This window comes from Terrapene carolina, unplaced genomic scaffold, assembly GCF_002925995.2.
Source record: "Terrapene carolina triunguis isolate 2854851 unplaced genomic scaffold, T_m_triunguis-2.0 Scaffold96, whole genome shotgun sequence".
NCBI classification, from domain to species: domain Eukaryota; kingdom Metazoa; phylum Chordata; order Testudines; family Emydidae; genus Terrapene; species Terrapene triunguis.
In genome coordinates this window covers 63292653-63315986 of record NW_020664447.1, presented here as the reverse complement: position 1 = coordinate 63315986, position 23334 = coordinate 63292653, and the positions used below count along the sequence as shown (strand labels likewise).

General features: G+C 45.7%; 1 protein-coding gene across 2 annotated transcripts in view; it reads right to left on the bottom strand.

Annotated features, from left to right (window-relative positions):
* NRXN3 (neurexin 3) overlaps nt 1–23334 on the bottom strand; it is a 1356989-nt gene that overhangs the window by 905223 nt on the left and 428432 nt on the right. For both annotated transcript variants that reach the window (XM_026651477.1, XM_029911473.1), the window contains exon 8: nt 4148–4351. In XM_026651477.1, coding sequence (XP_026507262.1) covers nt 4148–4351 — 204 coding nt within the window. The remainder of the gene's footprint in view (nt 1–4147; nt 4352–23334) is intronic.

Below are 23334 nucleotides of genomic sequence, written 5' to 3'. Positions count from 1 at the left end.
AACAAAAAAACAGCACAGAAAAATACTCAAACCATAACAGAACCCAAATGGAATTGAACGAGAAAAAAAGGACAGTTCTTAGTAATAGCTTTAAATAACTTAGAAAAAAAGCACAACTAGATAATACACCACTCAAAACAGTCTGTGCTGATACAGATCTGGCACTTACCAGCCCATCTGGGGATTCGGATGTATGACTGGTCAGATCTGAGCCCCCCCTTATTTGGAGTTGGTGGCCGTCTGTCACTTAAAAGGGCATTTTGGCATTGTCAAGCCAGAAGGTCTTGGATTTCACTTGGATGTAACCTATCTCCTCAAATAGTTGACAAAAACGCCAACTAAACAACTGGGAGTTGATGGCTTGGCTTCTTGGCACTGCAAAGCCTCCCCCACCCCCCAAGGTCTCAGATTTGATCTCTTCCTTCAATAACATAATCTAAGCCCTTTGGAAAACAGAGAAGTCCTGATTTAAGGTCTTGTGGGAAACCTTTGTAACTCTGGGAGGTTCAGACAACTAGGGTTAACTTGGTTCAGTATTCCAAATAATGGAAATTAAGGTTCTGTGGCTCAAATCACTGCGGGAGCAGAGATGCACAGGCTCTCCCCAGCTGCAGCATTAGTGATTTTATTGGAGCACAGACCTTCAGAGCTCTGCAGGGCTAAAGCTCCATGTCTGCAAAGCTTAGGAGCTCAGCAAAAATAATGATTCAGTCACTCCCGCTCCAGCATAACTGACCTTCAGTAACAGAGTTTTGGTTCACTAGGGTTTCCCCATGTACCAGTCCCTTAGCCAAGGACAGTATGTAGCGTATATTGTAATATGAAGCTCTTGGTCAAAACTCTGGTAAAATGCTCAGAAAACATTTTCAGTCATATTCTTTAGGTGGTAGGGCATTAAAAGCCAGATGTTTAGCATCTGGGCCAGGTCTAATGGTCTCCAGAAGGTCTGTAACAAGTTACCACAGCTGATGGAACAAGCAATATTGGCAGGCTTTGGAAGAAAATGTTTTCTGCTCTCCTCGCCAAAGGGAAAGCCACTGTGATGTAAAGTAGAACCCTTTAAAGTGAGGAGGGGGAGATTAAATGGGCAGAAAATGTTTCCTGCCTTGCCTTGCAGGTACCAGAGTGCCCTCTTCCCTCACTGACTTCCATGGAAGTTGAGGGTGTCTCAATACCTACCAGGTGGCACCTTGCTCAGCAGAAAAAGGGGGTAGAGCTCAGTAAGGACAATACTTTACATGCTGCAGTGCCTTGTGAGAGAGGATCTCCAAGTGCTTTGCAAGCATCCACTACTGAAGCCTCACTGCTTCCCTATGAGGTAAGGTAGCTTTAGCACCTTTAGCAGAGGGATAAAGTGAGGCACTAGAGGGTAAAGGGACTTGCTCAGGATTACAGTGAGATCGTGGCAAAATTCAGAATAGAACCCAGGTGTCCCAGATTCCCAAACCCGGCTCTGACAACATAACACGCTCTCCCTCTTAAAATATGAGATTTGGCCTCACAGCACTTTGATTCTCAAACAGACAAACTTTTTCACTCTAATTATCAGAAAGAATTTCAGAAAAGGGACCACGGGAAGGGACAGAAATTCTCAGGGTGCTAGATTATTTGGACAAATAGCATTGGATGGGAAAAGCAAGCAGCTGCAAACACACTAATCACACACATGCTGGAGTTGTTTGAAAGATTCTCTTTATACGTTAGACTACAGAACAATAATTCTTTGGAATTGCTCCCTAAAGGGGACATGGTAGGCATAAGGAATTCTCCACTTCACTTAGAACTGATACAGGCAGAGATGGATGCCACTTGAGAAGTCATTCTGGCGGCTGGGATGATCTATTTCCCCATGGACCAGTGCAATTTAGTACTACCTCTGCTGCCATGCTGGCTGGACACTCAATGATGCTTTACAGAGCTCTAGTTCAGCTGAGTACAGCATGTAAATGCCAGACCACAGGAGCTATGTAACAGTGCAGTATTTTTCCATCTAAGGGAACGTTTAGTGCTTCCAGATCCTCATGGGATGGAGACTCTTTTCATTTCTCATTTTTAAAGATAGGAGCTTGTTCTAACAGATCATTCCCTTTTCACCCTCCAAACCCAACAGTAGAAGAAAGGGCTGACTTTCCCTTCCAGAGCCAAAGGAGTTCTTTTGGAAGCCAGTTAATGCCACCTCCTGGGTCAGCCCTAGAGGGGTGACTGGAGGGCAATATGTTACACTGTTCCTTGTTGACCTCCAACAGCTGAAAGTCCAGATGAGGACCAAGGTGGAGCAGTCCCTAGAAGAACCATTCAAGTTATATTTCATTCAGCTCTGGTGCGGCATGATCTAGAGGATACCACCTATGTCTAGCTGTGACATGGTTCAATGACCGAATCACATCAATATATAGTCCGATGTGTGACACTGTCACTGCACTGTGCAAAGTCATTGCAATGTCTCTTCTTCACATTATGGCCCAGCCAGGACTCAGGAGCGAGTTTCCTATTGATAGCTCATAGTATTTGGGAGATGTCACAATGGGGCTTGGAATTTCAAAAGCTAGCCCAAGCTCATCGTGGAGCATACACTTAGTTCCGGTTAGATACCCTAAATATTAGGGGAGGCTTATCATTTCCAATAAGTACCATGGCTCTGCAGTTCTAGCTCAGATTCTCCTCTCAGTTATACTGGTGCAACCACATGTAGTCAACCAGACAGCAGCAGTATAAGTGAGAAGAGTATTTCACTTTGTGCTTATGTTCAACTCCAAAAATACCAAACAACCAAACCCACCCAATATCTCTTATCCCTTCCCCACACACACACACTGGCACTTTGCCTCGTCAAGATTGTCAGACATGAGAGTCAAAAAGCTGCCACCAGGGGACCCATCCACCTGCTGGCCTAAAATAGTGAGAGAATGAGGGGAAGCTGATGCATCCTCAAGCAAGTATCCCTAGATAATTAGAGTGGATTGTTTTGTTGATCTACAGACCCCAGTTGCTCAGCTCAGGTTAATAAGAGAGTGTGTTTGTTATGAAGGAAACTCCCCCACAACCATCATTTTTATTATCCAATTTGTTCCCACTCAGGTTCTGTCTGGGAATGAATAAATTTGAGGAGACAGAAGTAGGCTTGGCAAGCTGGTCAACTGACTCAAACAATGTCAGTTGTTTGGTCAACTGAATGCCTATTTGACCATGGATGTCCCGATGCAGGTGGCGGCCTACCTTTTTGATTGCATCAGGTTGCTATTCGTGCATTTTTTAAGAACTTCATGTAATTGTGTTTCACATTTTTCTGAGTTAAGATAACTCAGTTAAGTAATTTTTTGTAATTAGGAATAAGTATCTAAGGCTTACGCTATCAAAATCATAAAGTCTTACTCTTTTGTTATTGTTGTCATGGTTCTAATATCTGAGTGCTTTAAAATATTTGATCATTTTGACATAATTTGACTGATCAATTGACCAATTATTTTTGGACTGGTAAATTGACCCACCCTACACAGAACATAACCTCTCTGGGTGCTCCCCCTATCTTTATTACTGATGCCTTTGAGTTTAAAAAACACACTAAGCCATTCAACAGAAAGAGTCTTAAAGGCTACAACCTACATTAGAGTTACTTGAACATGTAGCGCCATTACTGCAGAACATGACAGTATTTTTTTATAAGGGCTTGGGCCCTGAGAAGGTTCAGCATTCAAACCATTAGACCAAGACCAGTCTCTTGAGAGCATGGGATTCACAGCACCTACCCCTTCCCTCCATGTCTGTTTGGCTTCCCTCCCATGCCCTGCTTTGACTGTTTTGAGTGGTGGAAAAGAGGCTGAATTAATGAGTATATGATTGATCAAAAGATGGACCAAGTAGCATGTTTTACACAAAGCTAACCAGTTCCAGACCAAGAAAGGAAACTTAAAAACATAAAGACTTAAAAACCACCACTATCCATGACCAAGAATTGACATCAAATGTCCATGCAGAAACTGTCAGAGAGAATTTCTCTCTCCGCAGATAGTATCATTACAAGGGTCTCAGCAGCTACTTTAGAAATCAATCATATCCGATCAAACCAACAGAAAAAAAGAAAAATGATAAAGAAAACACTAATCACAAGCCCAAACTAAAAGTGGAAGGGGGAATCTCTGTACGATACCTAAATTGACCATGAGTTTGACACGCCCTCCATCTAGCTCCAGGCGAAGGGTGTCAGCAGAATCCCGTGAAGTGGTGGCCATTAACAGCCCATAGGCACGCTGGGACATGAAGCGGAAAGACACATCTTCTGCCTCTGTGTGCATGACCATGGGCACGATGATCTTCATATACATGCTGCCATCGTAGCTCAAGATGGAAGCCTCTGCGGAGAAGAAAAGAAACAATGACTAACCATGAGAGCTACGTAATGCTTCTCTGGCACACTTACACACTGTTTATATAGCAATCACTTCACCCACCACTGAAATGCAGCCACTTCTGGGGTATAAATGCAGTGGCTCACCCAGCAGTGGCCTCACACAGCAATATTACACAACAGGTTAAAGCAGGAAGCAGAAGATATTGTATCCAGTTAAAACTACAATGTAGGGAAGCAGAATGCAGTTATCCACACTAGAATTTCCCAGGACTCCCAGGATAGCACCCCCTCTTGTGAAAAGGACCATGGAATCTTTAATGTTCACTTGTTGCCAGGACCTTAATTTTATTATCTTCTAAGGGTACGTCTTCACTTACATCCGGGTCCGGATGTAAGCAATCGGTTTTCTGAGTTCGATTTATCGCGTCTGGTTAAGACGCGATAAATCGATCCCGGATCGATCCCAGAAGTGCCCCGGATCGATCCCGGAAGTGCTCGCCGTCGACGCTGGTACTCCAGCTCGGCGAGCGGAGTACGCAGCATCGACGGGGGAGCCTTCCTGCCGCGTCTGGACCGCGGTAACTTCGGACTAAGGTACTTCGAATTCAGCTACGTTATTAATGTAGCTGAATTTGCGTACCTTAGTCCGAAGTGGGGGGGTTAGTGTAGACCAGGCCTAAAAGACAGCTTCTTCTCTGGCAGCCCAGCTTCCCCTAGCACTGTCCAGGGTCACTAGTTTAGACAGCCCCTATTGAGTCACCAAAACCCCTTCCTGCAGCACATGGATTTTACTTTGGAGATCACATATCAAATATTTTAAGGAATGTCACTTATTTGGTAGGGCATTTGATCAGATAGAGAGTATTTTCCAAGCAACAATTTTGCAAAAAATCACAGACTGTGATACAACTGTACAATTTTTAAACCCATATAGTGATATTTCTTAAATATAAGCTTTACCCAGTAATTTTCATACTGACGTCCTTTAGGTCTTTAAAATGAACAGCAGGTCATCAGCCTGCTTGAAGATATCCTGCCCACACACAGGACAGGCCCAGCATTTAGAAAAACTATACAGCCCGAAATGGTATTGCTTCAGCAATCACATACATTCACAAATTGTACACAGGCTGGCACAAGCCCTTTCTCAGCCAGGGATGACGGGCAATGGCTCCTTCAACCTTGCAGAAGCTCCATTACCCAGAGGACAAAACATTCTGAAACGGCCCAATTGTCACAATCAACACAGCTGTTCAGTGAGCTGCCAGTCAGCCTAAAGGTCTAGCTGACTATCATCCAGAGGGATGTTTGTGGCCCAGAAATGGGTACCAGGAATTTTACAAGGACAAGGAACACACAGAAAACATGTGAAGGCTTACACTTTTGGTTTGATTTTGGTGGGTTTTTTAAAAACCCATGGTTAGAAATTAAGGAAAAAACCCACACATGTTATCTTTCATCTAGGACCTACAAAAATCCTGAGAGAGGGAGAGGCATTGTTTAGAATAGATCAAGGAAGTATAACTAGCAGGGACGGCTCTGGCTTTTTTGCCGCCCCAAGCAAAAAAAACCAAAAAACAAAAACAAAAACACACTGCGGGGGGGCTGGAGCGGCAAAGCCAAAAAATCCACAACCACCTGCGGGGCGGCCGGAGTGGCAAAGCACACACACACAAAACACCTGCAGGGCGGCCGGAGCGGCAAAGCGCACACACACACACACACACCCCTGCGGGGTGGCCGGAGCAGCAAAGCACACACACACACACACACACACACCCCCCTGCGGGGTGGCCGGAGCGGCAAAGCGCGCACACACACACACACACCCCCCTGCAGGGTGGCCGGAGCGGCAAAGCACACACACACACACACACACCTGCGGGGTGGCCGGAGCGGCAAAGCGCGCGCACACACACACACACGCACACACACACAAACCTGCGGGGCGCCGGAGCGGCAAAGAAAAAAAAAAAAAAAAAAAAAGAAAAAAACCTGCATGGCAGCCGGAGCCAAGGGGACTCCCTGTGCTGCAGACGTGCAGCGGAGTGCACACCCGGTCTAGCAAGGGGAGGGGGAGGGAGCGGGGGAGAGAGAGAAGGAGGCAGCCAGCGCTTCAGCGGGGCACTCGCCACACGGCCCCTCCCACCGCGCCGCCTGCCAGGAGGGCTCCGCGCCAGTCAGCTGGGAGGGAAGGATGTGGGCTGTCCTGCCGAGTTTGCTGCAGGGCGCTCCCCTCCTCCGCCCCCTACAGGGCGGCCAGAGTGGCAAACCAAAAAGAAAAAGAAAAAAAAGGGGGGGGGGCAGCCGGAATGCCGCCCCTTGGACTCTGCCGCCCCAAGCACGAGCTTGCTCAGCTGGTGCCTGGAGCCGGCCCTGATAACTAGAAAAGGGTGAAGCGGAGCAAAGGAAAAATTGAGGCTAGATAGCAGGAAAAATTTACCTTAGGGTACGTTAGTGTGTGGAACAGTCTTCCAAGAAAAGTGGTTGGACTCCCATTGCTTGGGGATACTAAAAACAAGGTTGGGTAAAGCCCTGCAGAATAGACTACAGGAAATATTAGCCAGGGATGGACTATCAGGTCTTCTCTGCCTCTATTTTGGGTGTGATCCTATGTGTGTGTGAGTCTGCTCTCTCCTTGAGATGTGTGTAAAACTCATTTGTTTTAATGGAGGGGATATTGTAGGGGACAAATATGTACTAGCATGGTGCAGGTTTCCGAATAAGTCTTTTCTAGCTCTGATGTCTCTTCCTCTATTATTTTTTCCCTTACTGGTACAAGTTGGCTAACGTTCCTGGAGCCATGCTGATATGATCAACGGTGCTGTGATGCAAAACAAGGAAAGAAACAAACCAAGACCCGTATCAGGTTTAAGTCTCATTAGAAACACAGGACATGGCACAGGATAGAGGTAGGAAGAATACCAGGAAAAGGAAAACCAGAGTCAGGAAAGAAATTACATTTTCCCATCTTCCTCAAGAACATCACAGAAAATAGAGATGTGAGGGGAGGAAATGAGCTATAAAAATAAGTACTTAATATTCTCTATTTCCACAAGTTTTTTGCCCGAGGAGACTGGTGTACATCTCTAAAGGGGTGGAATTGAAGTCTCATGCTAGAACTCTGACAACCTGTGCAGATTTATAATTATCGTTTCAGTCCCTCAATATGTATAAGGGGTCCTTGGATGAGTAAATTTTATAAATTCCATAAACACATTAATACATGAATTAGAGTGTCCCCTTCCCTTGCAGATAACACTGACTTATGGCAATCACTCCATGTGGGATATTAATCATAGAACCATGTAAGAGAATCCAGAGTTGGAAAAGACCTCCTATGGTGTGACACAGGCAGGCCCGGGCACGAATATTACCTCTGTGTCCAACCATCTTACTCTTTCACCAAAAGGGGTCATGTGTGGTCTCTGACAAAAGCTAAGACTTAGCTAATTATCATGGGCACTGCAAACTGTTTGAATGGGAAACAATTTTAGAGTTATGTAACATGTAGGATATTATGTTCCAAATCAGTTGGGAGCAAACCCTATTCCCCGAGGGAGGGGGCGTCTGAGAGCTGACCTAAGCAACATGAGGAAATGGACAGCTGTCAACTGTGCTAGTTTGCATTTACAGTCTGGGGCAGACATAGGTTTCAGCATTTACAAAGACAAAAGAACCCAAATAAAATTCTCTGACTAGGGGCCCCTTGGGTCAAAGGACAATAGTCTCTAACTGTCTAAGGGAAGGAGAAAGAGGACAAGGAGACATCCATTATAGAGGAGGGATTCTGACAGCAGGGGTGTCTCATGAAAGACAGATCCCAGTTTTCAGAACTGGACAAGTGCTATAAAAACAAACCATTGAGTGAGGAACACCTTATCAGACAGGAAAGGAACTTGTTAATAAGTATAGGCTATATATTGCCTTTATGGTTTTCCTTTATCTGTGACCTGATGTTTCCAAACCCTTATACTTGCTTTTATTTTTGTTGTCCCCAGTGATGGGACTTCCACCATTTTGGGACAACTATTCCACAGGCTTATGGGTCTCACTGAGGCAGTTTTTCCATGATATTCAGAGTCTGTTTTCTCTTTTTTAACTTCATCCCATTCCCTGGTAGTTCCCAGCAGAACTTCTGGGTCCTTACATGAGCTGAATTTTTAGACACATGCATGATACGCCTGTAAGAGCCAGTCCTTATTGCCTCTCCGACTCCAAAATATGCAGGCCACATCATTTTTGAGAAGAAGCAATATGCACTCCTTCCTGCCCACAGCTAGCCAAGGGCTGCTCAAGGCCCTGGACAAACAGTGATGTTTTCCCAATAATACGCTCTCTTGTATTCCAATTAGAAATGGGTGGGATTTGTAGTGGCTATTGCAGCCCTTTCATTGTTTAAGGATTCTGGGTTCCACTGCCCTGAAGATGCTCTCTATTTATCTTTCCCTCACTCCCTTGCGGTCTCTTTCAAGTTCAATCCACGAAGTCACTCTTATAATGGAATTATTCTTTTTCTGTCAACAGAATCCAGACCCTGCTGTTGGCTGGAACTAGAGCCACCATCAGTTTCTCTCCACGTTGGGGAAGTGGGTGAGAGGGTAGGTGTGGAAGGTGAGCAGGTATGTGGCTATAGGAGACAGTGGATGTATGTGTGAGAGGAAGAGGGTGTATGTGTGAGTGGGTGGGCACATGTGCCTAGTTGCAGGAGAGGGCACATGGCTGGATGTGTGGTGGGGAGGCAGTTGTAATGGGGAAAATGGGTGTGTGAATGGGGTGGGGGTAAGTGCAGTAGATATATAGGTATGTGGGTGGAGCAGATATGGTGAAGAGTGGGCGTGTGGATGGTTGGGAGGCATGGTGGGGAATCAGTACTTGTTTGTGGGTTCACTAGCAGATCACACTACTGGTATGGCATGGAGAGACTAATACACCACAATCTCTGACCTTTGTTAGCAGCGTTAAATTCTCTACACATCAAAGCAATAATGGGATCACCAAGTAACATACAAATAACCAACCATTCTCCTCATCTGCACTTCCCATCGTACACCAATCCACAGGACACCTGCCCCCACCTGCACAGCCATACACCTTCTGCGTGCCAGCCGTTAGTGACATACATCACCCAGAGAAATACATCTGCTCTTGGCTAGGGGACACAGAGGGAAATGGAAGCACCTTTTTCAGATGGGGAGCTGGGCTTGGCTTATCAAAATCCAATCACTTTCCCCTTCACTTCTGCATCCCTAACTTGCCACCTGCAGCTGCAAGCTGGAACCAAATGTACTATATATTACACATATATTCACAGGCTACGTGTGTACACACACACTCTCTCTCTCTCTCCCCCCAACCCCCCTCACTGTGGATTGTATTAGAAAGTGCAGTCAGGCATGAAATGGCCTTTTGAGGCCTTCAGCTCAGATGTGTCCTGCATAAAACAGTTGTTTGCACTAGTGTCTGTGGGGAGTTGAGGGGGGGTGCATAGTACTTAATTTGTAATGAAAGAGGTGCCAGGGCTCAAACAATTTTTTTACATTCATAACTGATCCAGCAAGTCCAGAGGTGCTGGGGCTCAGCCCTGATACAAATTAAGCATTTGGAGTGTATCTAACAAGAGCTCCAAATCTGTTCCCTCCCTATTCACGGTGCTATTTATTAGATATGCGGAAGCCATTTTGCACCTGTTATAAGCTAGTACTTTGTCTTCTTCCAGAGCTCAAAGAAGAAGTGGAGAAGCAACAGTAACGCTAAGAAGAGCGGAGATCCAGAGAGAAGCCCCTTTCCTGCATAATTCAACTCCTCCACTCCCTGTTCTACAGAATGATTGCCTGCACCCCAGCACTACAGGTAAAACAAAAAAGTCAAGATTTAAAAAAAATAAATGTATTATTATATCTATTAGAGAGGGACCAGAACAGCTCCCAGAATTGCTGGAGAGAGTACAAAAAACTAGGCCTAACCGCACACCTGAATTTTATGATGAGGATTTCTGTAGCATCGGCTGAACCAGAACCTGAAGGCAAATGGATTTTGAAGATAGGGGTTGCGGAAGGGGTCTAACTTCAGTCCCAAACTCTGATCCAAGCGTGGTGGCTGTAGCTCATCTCTAATATTTAAAGCATTAAGAATTGATAACGGGTGCAGGGGGTGAGCCAACAAAAGGATAGAGGCAGGACTTGAGTAGGAAATCAGCATACAAAACACCCTTCCCTCTCCTCCAGGTCAGGGCTGAAGCAAACTAGAGATGAATATGTGCAAGGGGAGAAGCTTACCCTGCAACTGCCCATGCTGTCCCTATTCTGAGGAGAGAAAGAGGCTTTCAGGGCTGTCGATCCAGCCCCATTCACCAGACCACCTTTCATTAAAAATTAAAATAACTCAGCAGACTTGTGCTTGGATTGAGTGCTAGAGTCCCATAGAGGATGTGCTTATGACACAGTCATCCAGCTTTCGCTAGGGTTGGTCTTAGCTCTGTAAACATCACATGAGTACAGAATGGCCATTATTTGACAAAGTCCCCCAGTTAAAACATATGAGCTTGAAGAGTGGTCAATGGCATAAATATATCCCATTAATCTTTACCAGATGACCTGTGCCCACCTTGGCCTTTAACTCAGAGGTGTGACTGGGGACCACTACAAGTTTCAGTGTACAATGCTATATCTATGTAAGCAGGATTTGAATGAATGCTTCCCTGACAGCTAGCTGGGAGGGGGAGAGACTTTGGGTGTGTTTATGTAAATACAGTTTGCTCCTGCCCTGCTTAAATATGCAGCAGATACAGCGGTGTCAAAGTAATCAACTTTGGCTGGTGCTGGGTTACAAATCACCTTAGTACTGAATGCAAGGGTAGTGAAATACGGGTACCAATGTTGTAATTATTGTAGGAATACAGGAAAGCAGGACTGTGCTTAACCTGTCCCAAATAAGGGGGTCACATTCAACTGAAAGAACCTCGTTAAGCCAGGGGCTCAAATGCCAGAGCCCTGTGAAAGCAAGAGGGGTGAGACCAGATGTCCCAGCCAGGAGGTGTGGACTCTCCGTAAGGGTCCTCCCTGGACTCATTAAACCTGTTCCTCCCCACTGTTCAAAGAAAGAGCTAAATAGGCTTCATTAGGAGCCTCTGTTATTTTAAGTGCTCAATCAGAGCTGAAACCATGTAAGGTAAGAGTGAGTTTATGCCCTGCCTTCTAAGAGCTAAAAATCACTGAGAGCTGAAATTACTTGAGATGGGTCTGTGTTTCTGCCCAGCCTCCAAAGAGCTGAACATTACTAAGAGACTGATGTACAGAGGTCACAGAAGAGAGGCAGGTGGCAGCAGAAGTTGACTGACAGTGAGCTGGCGAATGAGTGGCTGGTGAGGCTGGCAGAGAGGCGCAGCGAATGGACAGCTGGCGGAGAGGCGTGGTGAGCAGCCAGCAGGGCGGCTGGCGGAGAGGGCCATAGCAGAGCCCCGCAAAGAGGGGTGGCGAGCGAGTCCTCGAGCAGCGGAGCGAGTAAGGTGCCTCTTTTACACCTCCTCCTCCACCCAGGGTGGGAGGTGAACTCTGCAGATGCACCGCTGAACTCTGGGTCTGCACTGAACAAGGACAGCAACTGTGAGTGGGGTGCAGAGAAGGGTCAGGCGGGTGAAAGACTTTTGGGTTGCTAGACTTAAGAACCTGAGGGGAAAAGGACACTCCCCAACTTACTTGGGGGGTGGGTCTTTTGCTCATGGTTTGTTTATGAACCCTGTTTGTGGTGTTTTCCCAAATTAATGCCCAGTTACTTCCCTCCTTTTATTAAAAGTTTCTTTTCTACAATCACTCTCTGTGCTTGCAAGTGGGGAAGTATTGTGTCTCAGAGGTGCCCAGGGATGGTGTGTCATTTTCCCAGGTTACTGGGTGGGGCTTGAGCCGGTTTTGTGTTGTACCGATGGAAAGGAACCCCTAGATACTGAACCCGGCCCTGATTGCTGCTGGCTCCACCTGGCAGAAGGGTTACATCTCTATCCAAGTGCCTTGGCTGCTCAGATGAAGATGGAGTATTGCACTGTGGAGCCTGTAGTCTCCATAGGCTGCACTTCTGAATTAAAGAGAATGATTGCTGCAATCTGATAGGCAGGCTGTGTGTGAACCCTGGCAAAAAACACTTCTTCCCACATCCCCCCCCCCCCCCACACACACACACAGAGCAGCCAGCAGAAAGAAAGAAAGAATTAGGGGACTGGTGATGATTTACTGAGCTTTCACCTCTCTGCTACAACTTTACATGCAAAAGCAAGCCCTTGTGCTCAAAAGCTGTGCCTAGGCAATGGCACCTTGGTGGACTTAGTTGATGGGTCTCAAGACAGCTCCTAGTGGTCAGGTGGCCACATTACACAAAGACAACACAAAATATGGCCCTCGGCAGTGATTAAGTTCTGAATGGTCCATGCAGACTGGACTCTATCTCACTCCTAAGAGTGGCCCCTCTAGGTTAAGGTTAGGGCAGATTGGCAGGAGTTGTAAGAGAAGCTTGTAGAGCTATTACCTTGCCATACCTGAGCACTTCATTCCTTAGGGCTGTCAATACTGCACCAAATTCAGAAACATTTTGTAAAAGGAAGAAACCTGCACATACCATGCCGGCAGCACTCAGGTGCCCAGCTCTCAGCTGCATGTGGGAGAAGGCCAGGGACTTGGGCAGCAATGATGCCAGTAATCAGGGTGAGTTGGGTAGATGTATGGGTGTGCGTGGAGAGAAAGGAATGTTTAGCTCTTTCCCAACCACGAGCACTAGTATTGCCAAGAACTCAATCACAGTCTCTCTCTCACACACAGTCCCAATAGTTCTTTCCATATGAAACAAACAATTGCTTCTATGACTCTCTAGGCAGCAACAATCCAAGGCAAATATTCAGTGGATACAAGTTACAGATTCAGTCCATCTTACTGGTGGATTCATTTCTTTCAGTCAGTCCTTTTTTCTTGACTCCTGAGCCCTGCTCTCCTGACCTGTTCCTGGATCTTACCTTCCTGCCTTTTTCCTGCTCCCTGTCCCTGGTCTCAGACTCTGACCTCTGTTTCTGACCCTTGCCTCAGTTTACTGACACCTAACTTTGACTCCTGCTCCAACCACTAGGTTGGACCACCAAGCCTTAGTCATGACACCTAGATCCTAGAAGACAGATACTCACAGCACACACACACACACACACACACAAAACCCTCTTAAGAGGCACTAATTGTCCCATCTGTTGGGAGGCTCAGCAGAGAAGCCAATGACTGAGTGAGCCCTGGGGACTGAACTACGCCCTCAGCCCTGAAAGTGGGTCTCTAATGGTTAGAGTAGAGGCATATTACTGATGGCCAGAAGATAGGGGAAATCTGCCCAGTGCTGACCCTATCCTGGAAATAACCAGAGGGCTCCAGGCTCTGGGAATCTTAGTCCAGCACCTTTCACTGCAAGTTTCTGCCCAGATATGGTGCTCACGCCAACACATGGCAGTGTGCAGAGACATCCTGGATGCCCTGATGGAGTTCTGATTGCAGTGGCTGGGGGGAGCTCACTATGATTATGAGCCTCAGCCAGATTAGGGAGACATATTTACAAAGACAACAAGATAAGAAGCTACATTTATCAGCCACCCCAAAGCCAGGAGCCATGTTACCGTGAGCTTGGTAGCGAGGAGAGAGAGAGAAAAACCAGGCATTGATGCAAAGCTGCTGACATATGGCCAGGGATCTTTGAAAGTCAATATGTTATTAGGAGTGATTAGCTTCCCAGCCCCCTGCACTGGGGCCCTGCCAGCTTTAATTTTACACTTAGCAGCTAAAGGAACAATTCTCCCCTGTTCCTCCACAGGGCCCTTCAGACACCTCCTAGCAAGACAGCAATAGGTATACTCTGAAATCAGTCACACAAAGCTAACATTCAAGGGCTGCTTTATTCTCTCTCTCTCATATTCTCTCCATTCTTTCCTGCTTTATTTTCTTCTCCACCTCCACCCCCTTCTGTGCCTCCTCTTACTGCCTCTCCTACTATAATCTCTTGTCTCCCTGTTTATGTCCCCTCTCCTTGTCCTGGAGAGATCATACTGAAAGCGGAGGGTGGGGGGGAAGGGGTCAAGGGGAGTCCATACTCCATGAAAAGTAGTGTTTAAGCCACAAGTGACATGAATTCACTGGTTTCAATCTGTTTCCAATTTTGATGCACTCACTACACTAAACCACTACCAGTTTGCCTGAATCAGCAGAGTTTCTAGTGGAAAGTCATTTCAAGCTGCAAATAAACAAACAGTTATAAGCTGTCCAGAAGGGATGCACATTTAAATACTTCTCAGGTAGCAAACAACACCTAAGTGGTAAAAGTGCACTCACATGACGAAGAAGTTACTCACCTTGCAGTAACATTGGTTCTTCAAGATGTGTGTCCCTATGGGTGCTCCACTGTAGGTGTGCTTGCATCCCCGAGCTGCTGATCAGAGAACTTCAGTAGCAGTGTCCACGAGGCTAGTCAGCGCGCATGGGCTAACCCACCTCAGTTTCTTCTCTGCCACTGAGTCATTGACAAGAACTCCGAAGTAGAGGGGAGGAGGATGGGCTATGGAGCACCCATAGTGACACACATCTCAAAGAATCATCGTTACTGCACAAGATGAGTAACTTCTTTTTCTTCTTCAAGTTGTGTCCCTACGAGTGTTCCACTGAAGGTGGAGCAGTATTCCCACTGGAGAGCTGGGACTTTGGAATCAGGTCAGTTACAGATGACAGTACTGTGGAGCTGAAGATGGCATCGGAGGCGGAGTCCCCAGTGATCACATAACGTTCTGCGAGAGTGAGGACTGACACCCATGTTGCTGCTCTACAGATCTCTGAGATAGGGATATTCTTGAAGAAGGCAACGGATGAGGAGATTGACCTTGTGGAGTATGTATGAATAGTATCTGGAGGGGTTATACTGCAAACTTGGTAACATTGTCAAATGCAGTTTGAGACCCACTTGGGAGAGGCTTTGGGCTGATACCGCTGAGCCCTTGGGCTGATACTGCTGAGCCCTTGGATTTTTCCGCAATGGACAGGAAACCCTAGGGGACTTCCTGAAAACCTTCATCCTGTCCAGGTAGAAAGCTAGGGCTTTCCTGATGTCTAGTGTGTGTAAAAAGAACAGGAGTACTTGTGGCACCTTAGAGACTAACAAATTTAGTGTGTGTAGTATAACCTCTCTGTTGTCTTGGTAAGGCTTGGGGTTGGAAGGTGAATCAATTGATTAATGTGAAATGGGTAGGTTACCTTGTAAGTGGACCTCAACTTGTGTTGATGGCCACGGGAATTAATAGCGTGTGCCATGATAGAGTTGGGTGGAGGGTGGGAGAAGAGGAACTCAGTCTCTCACGCTGGGACATAATCTTTTTTTCTGCCCGCTTGTAGGTAGGTGCCACTGACAATGGCGTCTGCCAGATGGTTCTTGCTAGGTCCAGAATGGCCTTGTTAATGGGTAGGGTGATCTTTGAGGAAGAGGATGAGTGGAGTATGTCAAGGAGACAATGGTGGGTGTCCTTGACTTCCTCCAGTGGTATTTGGAGTGTGTCCACCACTTTCTTCAACAGATGCTGGAAGAGGCAAAGGTCATCTGCCAGAGATGGCAGGAGAGGCATGATGTCCTCATCCAGGAAAGAGGAGGATATGGTCCTTGGGGGTCACTTCTCCCTCAACAGCGCCCTTCTGTTCTTACATGGATTTCTTCCAGAGGTTCCAAAGCTCGGGAAGCCATGGCCAAAGGGGTGTGCCTTGAAGGTTCTCAGGTAGAGCTAGAAGCTTGAGAGGCATGGTGGCAATATGCAGCCCAAAGGTCCCAGTATGGCCACTGGCGTGGGGGTGCCCTAGAGGTCAGTGGTGGTACCCATGGGTCACTGTACCAAGATGGTGGTGGTGAGGCCATCTGAAGGCATGCTTGAGGACCGTGTTGATATTGGGCACCATAAGGAGTCTGGGAAGAGTACTGTGATGCCATCTCCACAAGATCACTAACCAAACCCTCACTGGAGAGTGGGGGAGAACAACAGGGCAGTGGGGAAGACTCCCGTGCCAGTCAAAGACTCAGTGCAGAAGTTCCAGCACCAAGAAGAGGAGTCTCCGGTAAATCCAATACACAGAGGTCCCTAGACAGTGTCAAAATTTTGGTGGTACTGACCAACTCGATGCTGTTGGCAGTACTGGGGGTGGCAGAGATCTTGTCTGTATCAGTCGCTCTTATGCTGAATGAGGCATCGATGATGGTACTGATGTAGGATTGCATACTGGCAATAATCTTTTTAGAGGAGTGCCTACTCCTGTCCTTGTCCCTTAGTGACTCTGTCCTTACAAGACTGGTGCCTGACTTGCTGGCAGTGACCATACTTTCGTTAAATGAGGCCTTCTTCAAAGTAGCGAATGCATTGGGAATGCTCATCTGCGATAGGGATTACCTCTTTACAAGAAGGGCACTCTTGAAGCCTAGTGAAGAGGGCATGCCCCATGTGGGAAGGGTCCCCAACGAGAAGGGGAAAAAATGGGGAAATAGTCTTTTTTTTTTAGGGAGAAAAGATAAGAAAAGGGGAAAACTGCAACTAGAACTACAACTAAGAAGTATCAGAGTAGCAGCCGTGTTAGTCTGTATCCGCAAAAAGAACAGGAGTACTTGTGGCACCTTAGAGACTAACAAATTTATTAGAGCATAAGCTTTCGTCGGCTACAGCCCACTTGGAGGCTAACTAACTATAGAGATGCAAATCGAAAGTAATGGTCCCTAATGGAGTGCGAATAGCCTTGTTTCTAGTCAGGGGCAGTTGAGAAGGAACTCAGGAGGGTTAGTCTGCGCATGCTGACTAGCCTCGTGGTGGGGCAGGACGGGAGGCAGCACATGTGCGGGCCTTATGGACACTGCTACCGAAGCTCTCCGATCAGCAGCACAGGGATGCAAACACTCCTACAGTGGAGCACCCATAGCGTCACTATTAGAAGAAGAATCTCTGTTACTGGGAATACAGACCCCAAGCATTTCAGACATTTTTCAAGCACCAGTTCATTCTTGTAGATCGCGTTCTGAAGAAATGATCAAGGACTTTGTGCCTATAACCTGAGCAAAATCTTCATGTGGCTAGTTCCATTACACAACACACCTCTTTTCATGCCACACACAAATGTGTCAGCCTTCCTTCCTTTTAAAATATCCCCAGCAGACATGCGGCTTCCAATAAGAATGATCTTGAAAACCGATGTTACATTTTAAAAATACAGCACTTAAACACAACCTGCTCAAGTATCTGAATGAAGGGATTCCTAACTCACATGGCCCAACAGAATAGATCCCATAAGAATGAGTCTCAAGTGTACATGAAATCCAGGTTTGCAAAATTACTGTTTAGATCACATTTCCTAATCACTCAGGGCCACATGATCATCCCCTGTGTAATCTAGGCTGAAGTAGATAGAGTTACACCAGAGATGAGTTTGTGCCACAAATGGATTTAAACATGTGGTTCCATTCTGGAAAGTGACTAAATAAAAATGGCATCATACTCAACAGACCTGGCCCTTGGGTTACATCTGTTGCCTTGTGTGACAAAAATACATTCTGACTGCTTTTCCTTCTGCTAGCTCTTCAGAGCCAGCACAGCTGAGACAGTGAGCTAGGAACTATTCCTTCTTGTCCATCATCATCATATATATCTGTGCTAACCAGTGGAAGGCAATGGGACTTCAGAGATGTCACTGAGGACCTAATTTGACCTGCAGAAATATTTTATTATTGTGATGATGCATGAGAAGGAAAGAACCCAGCTTGACTCTCAGATCCCATTGCTGTCAATTAAAAACAGAAAACAATTTTAATTGTTCTGATCTGGAATCACTGAGGCACAAAAAACACGGAACTTCACAAAGCCTTATCTACCAAGTCACTTTTCAGGGTCGAACCCACATGAAGACACTTATAGCCTCCATGATGTAGGACAAGTCTTTTCGAAATTCTAGGAATATTTTAAGAAAGATAAGGCATTTTTAAGGTGAGATTATATCTGAAATCTGGGAAACTGTGTCCCTTTCATTCTTACAGGCTTAGACAGAAAAAAAAAATCAAGCTAAAAGACACAGAATGGGCCCACATTTTGGCTTAGTTTAATAATTCTAAAAATTCTATTGAGAAACATCTGCCAAATTCTAAATATATATTAGAAGAAAAACCTCACACCAAACCTAGAACATACCACACTAACTGTCCAAAGCAATAGCCAACAATTACATAGCACATACACACACAAAAAAGTGGTGTATGCTTGTGCTCCCTCTATTGGTTGCGAGGTTTATTGCCTGCACCACTGAAATAAGGCAGCTGCATTCCAGCCCAGAAACAACTGTGTAATAGGGCACAGCACTATTATGCAACAGTTTAGGAAAGGAAATTAAGAATGCCTCATACCAGTAAAACAACAAGAATTTTGGAGGAAGAATTTAATTTCCCAATCTGGAATTTTGCCAGAATACAGGAGTTTGCACCACTTTTCCTGTGAAAATTGCAATGGGATCTTTAAATGTGATCACAAATGGCCAGGACCCTGGTTATGCATCTCATCAACCACATCTTGCAGCACTACACTCCTTAGCACTGTGCTGAGGCACTGGTTTCATACAGACTCGAGGGGAAAGCACTATTCATATTCATTACTGAATGAACAGCAATATTTTATGCAGCAAATTGTATTTTCCTTGGATGTCTCCCATCCAAGTACCCACTGGGTCTGACCCTACGTAGCTTGCCAAAGGAAAAGAGCCCGGAATAAAAGAGAACACAAATAAAACAATTTTTAAATATCTGCTTGAAAATGACCCATTAAACTAGAAATGGTAAGTGTTTTCATTAGTCTAGCAAAATGTACTACAAGTAATATCACTAAACTGCAACTGATGGGTTTTATTGTACTAGCAAGAACAAAACCATTCTCCTTCTTTAAAGACTTCAACCTGTCAGGAAGTTTTTACTATCATTATTATTATTTGTTAAGCACACTGAGAATGCATTCATGAAGTAGACACAAAACAATTTCTGAAATGGGTGATAATGACCCCAAAAAGAGAGATACAGCCCTAAAGGAGAGTAGAAGATGAGGGAGGCTGGGATGAAAGCTGGCTACAAGGTGTTCAAGCAACCACTTTTCAGGAGGCTTAGCTCATTGTTGGAGTAATTAAATAATATTAATAATCATAATAAATTAATATTTCTGAGGTCAGTACTGTAAACTGAAATAACGAATAAAGATTTGTGCAAAATAGAACAGACCGGAGTCACTAATTTTCAAAAGCCTTGATAAATTTATTTAAAAAAAAATATTGTGAAATTTGTTGAATAATTGTTTAAAAGTATTACTTGCACGTCTCTAAAGCTGAAGTAAGTTGGAAAACCAGGCTAGATTGTTTAATTGGCTGAACAAAATATGAACCAACCTGAACTTTCACTTGAAACGCAAACCCAGCCTCGTTGTTTGTTGGGAAGAAGACGAAAGACTGGATACCTTATTCCCCATTATTTTTCCACAGTAATGACTGCTTCTGCTATTCTGGGTTCCAAACATAAGCATCAGCACCAGAGTATAGTGAGAAAAAGCTATTCTCTCAGTATGTCCAGCTCATGCCAAATAAGAAGTCTCCAACATACCCAACCCACCCACTTCTCAAGCCATGAAATATTTCTGCTCTAAAGCACAGTGTTTTGAAACATTACTGTAGAATACTTAAGAGCCTTTTTCATAAGGTTTCAGCTCAAACCGGATGAAATTTCAAGGAGTCTGTTAATCTTGTGAAACCTCCACTGTTTTGAGTGGAAAGCTCATAAAGTTTCCAAGACATTTTAGATTGAGCTGAATCAGAACCTGAAAATAGGCCCCTTCCAGTCTTGGATCTGAACCAGAGACAGGTATTAGGATCAGTAGTCTCAAATCCCACTCCCTTTGGACCTCAGGATTCTGGGTTTTATCTGCCCTCTAATATGAGCAAACCCCCCAGATCCTGTGAGGTTTACCTGTAACTAGTCTACAAAGTGGGATATAGCATTCTAACCAGAGCTGGGTTCGGCATGTGAAATTTCCCACCAAAAACGAACAAACGAAGGGGAAAAAAATAAATTAAAGGAAAAAATCCCCCTCAATCCATAATGAAAGGTAAATGTTAGATGATAAACTCAGTGTCTGCTCTCTCCAAGCTGCACTCAGAGGGATTCTGTCTAGTGAGGAAGTGTAAGAGCATCACGGAAGGCAGTGGAAATATTTGCAGACAGAGAAAACTGTAGCTGGTAAATGTTAGTGCTAGCCCTGGGAAGTGAGGAGTGTGAGGCTATCGCCTTGCTGAAGCTTGGCAGGCACGCAGGGGAGCCAAAATGGAGCACACAGTCTCCTCAAGCCTGCTCCAAATGTCACTCTAACATTTGCAGAGCTGTGTGTAACTGTTTGAGGAGAAATTTCCAATGAGAAGGTCAGAGATGGAAAAGTTGCTTTTAGTCAAGGAGTGTAATGAGAAAGGCATGGAGCTCTGCTGAAATGGCACTTCAAGAACTCACTCCCCTCCCGCGTCGTTCTTTCCCCATTGGCGTTAGCTGTTGTGGTCTGCACACTCTGGTGTTGCTTTTAAATTGAAACAAGCAACCTTTGTTTAGGTCAAGCAGTTCAAGTCCACTTCTTGGAGTGAGAGGAGAGTTTAGACTCAATGGAATATTTTACCTTTGGTCTCTTTGCTGAGATAGCCAACAAAGACCAAGCTGTGGTAGTGGTTTCATACTGTTCTTGTTCTACTGGGAACTGGTCTCAGATCCACCTACTCATTTTGCATATGCCACTGAACATGTTCTGGTCACTACTGAGCCAAGATGGACGATATTTGCTTTGTGAGTTATACAAGTTACTCCTGGGGGAATTCTGCACCACTGCGCAATGCAGAATTTTGCAGAAATTAATGTTGTGCGTGCAGAATTTCCTTTTTTCCCCCCATAGAAATGGGCTGCAGAGATGTTGGCCGCCACTAGGGACCACTGGACCTGGCAGAGCCCAGCTCGCAGATAGAAGACAAGGCCAGGGAGAGGGGGAGGGAACTGGAGGGTTCCCAGCAGTTGCAGTTCCCAGCATGCCCTGAAGGAAGGAGGCGGCAGCGTGCAGGCCCGGGACACAGAATCAGACTTTTTCCTCCTTCTGTATCCCTGGGCTCTAGGAGGATAGAATTTGTGAGTGTTTGGGCCGGGGGGGCCCGCTACTGGCCTCTGGGCAGAAGGAGTAGGGGGTGTGAGTGTCTAGGCCAGGGGGCATGGCTGGGCTCTGGCGGGGGGAAAGGGGTGCAAGTGTCTGGTGTCTGGTGTCTGGCTGGGCTCGGAGGTGGGGGGAGTGGCAGGGGAAGGGGACGGGGACAGAGAGGCAGGAACTGGGTTGTTGTAGGGTTTTCTTTAACTCTACTCCTGGGAGAATGTGTCTGTGTCTGTCTGTCTGTATTGTTGCAGACATACTTGCTGACAGGTATTTTGAAATAAGTTACCAAAATAATTGAAACTGGCATGATTTTATGGTGTTATTTTGACAAATAAAATTTGCAGAATTTTAAAATATTGCGCACAGAATTTTTAATGTTTTGGTGCAGAATTTCCTCAGGAGTAAAAAGTATAGGAGGCAGTATAGTCCACTGGATTGGGTGTGCTATTGGGACTAAGCTAATCAGGGTTCATATCCTGGCTCTGCCACCAACACACTGTGTGACCTTGGGCAAATCCCTTAATCTATCTAGCTATTGTAAGAGACAGGATACTAAATGTGGTGCAGAGCTACTTACCTCCAGCCTCAATGATCCCCCTGGTCTTCTCCCTAAAGCACCTCTGTGCCTTTCCTTCTGCTGGAATGCCCTGATCAGTGCCCCATGGAACTGCCACCAGGTAACTCCTGAAGACTCACCTTCTTACTGTTGCCAGCAGTCTGTCTGGAATATAAGGCCCCATTCTTCTTACAGACACCCACATGATGATGGGCTCTGAGGGTAGGTGACTACCAGGAAGGTGTTCTTTGCTCCCCTAGACTTCACAGAAGAGGATGGACGTTCCACTTCAAAAATCTACAGCTCTAGGGGATCCACTGAAGACATCGTGCCTCTATGGTACTGCCCCTGAACAGCCAGGCTCCTGCAGCAACTCTGCTGCCACAGCCTTATCTGAGCACCAGCTACCCTCCAAATGCTCACTCAGAATGGGTGTCTGCAGTACAGACAGGGAAGCAGTAATTTACATTGGTTTGGCCTGAGGATTTGGTGTGAGGAAGAGTCCGGCAGAGACCAGCTCTTCCTCTCTCCTGATACCCCCTATGGAGCCTGAATCCTGCAGAGCCCCAGAAGAGGTACTACTGTATGGTCTGGAGCAAGGGGGCAGCAGGTTGCAGAGGCAGCACCCCCTCATTCCAGGCCATTTGCAAGCAGCAATGCATACATACAAATTCAGTTTATGGCACTGGAGGAGGTGGGGGTGTATGGGGCTTTACTCTGTAAGCTCTTTGTGGGCAACTAGGGTCTATGCACACCAACACCTAGGATGCTGTATTAGAGTCTATGCACACCAACACCTAGGATGCTGTATTAATAAATGATAACTCAGTGTTGCGAATCCTGTGACCCAGAAGAAGCCACAAGTGAGAGTTCAGAAGACTTTTGATGCATTACATCTGCCACAAGGAAAAAAAGAAGAAACTAGGCAGAGAAGCAGAGTATTAAAATGAACGTAAGGCAAACAGCCCCACTGTAAACTAAACAACATTCAAAAAGCCTGGCAAATAAGTCAGATTTGGGGAAGTGTGATGGAGCGCAGCAGGTAGCAATTAGGAGGATAATGACAACATATAAGCTGAGAAAAAATTACAATATACCATTTAATTTGGGGTTCCAGACTGAACCTTCCAAATTTAAAATACAAGCTAAACTAAGTGGTGGTTATAACTCCAGGAGGTGGGGGAGGGCCCTTCATGTCTT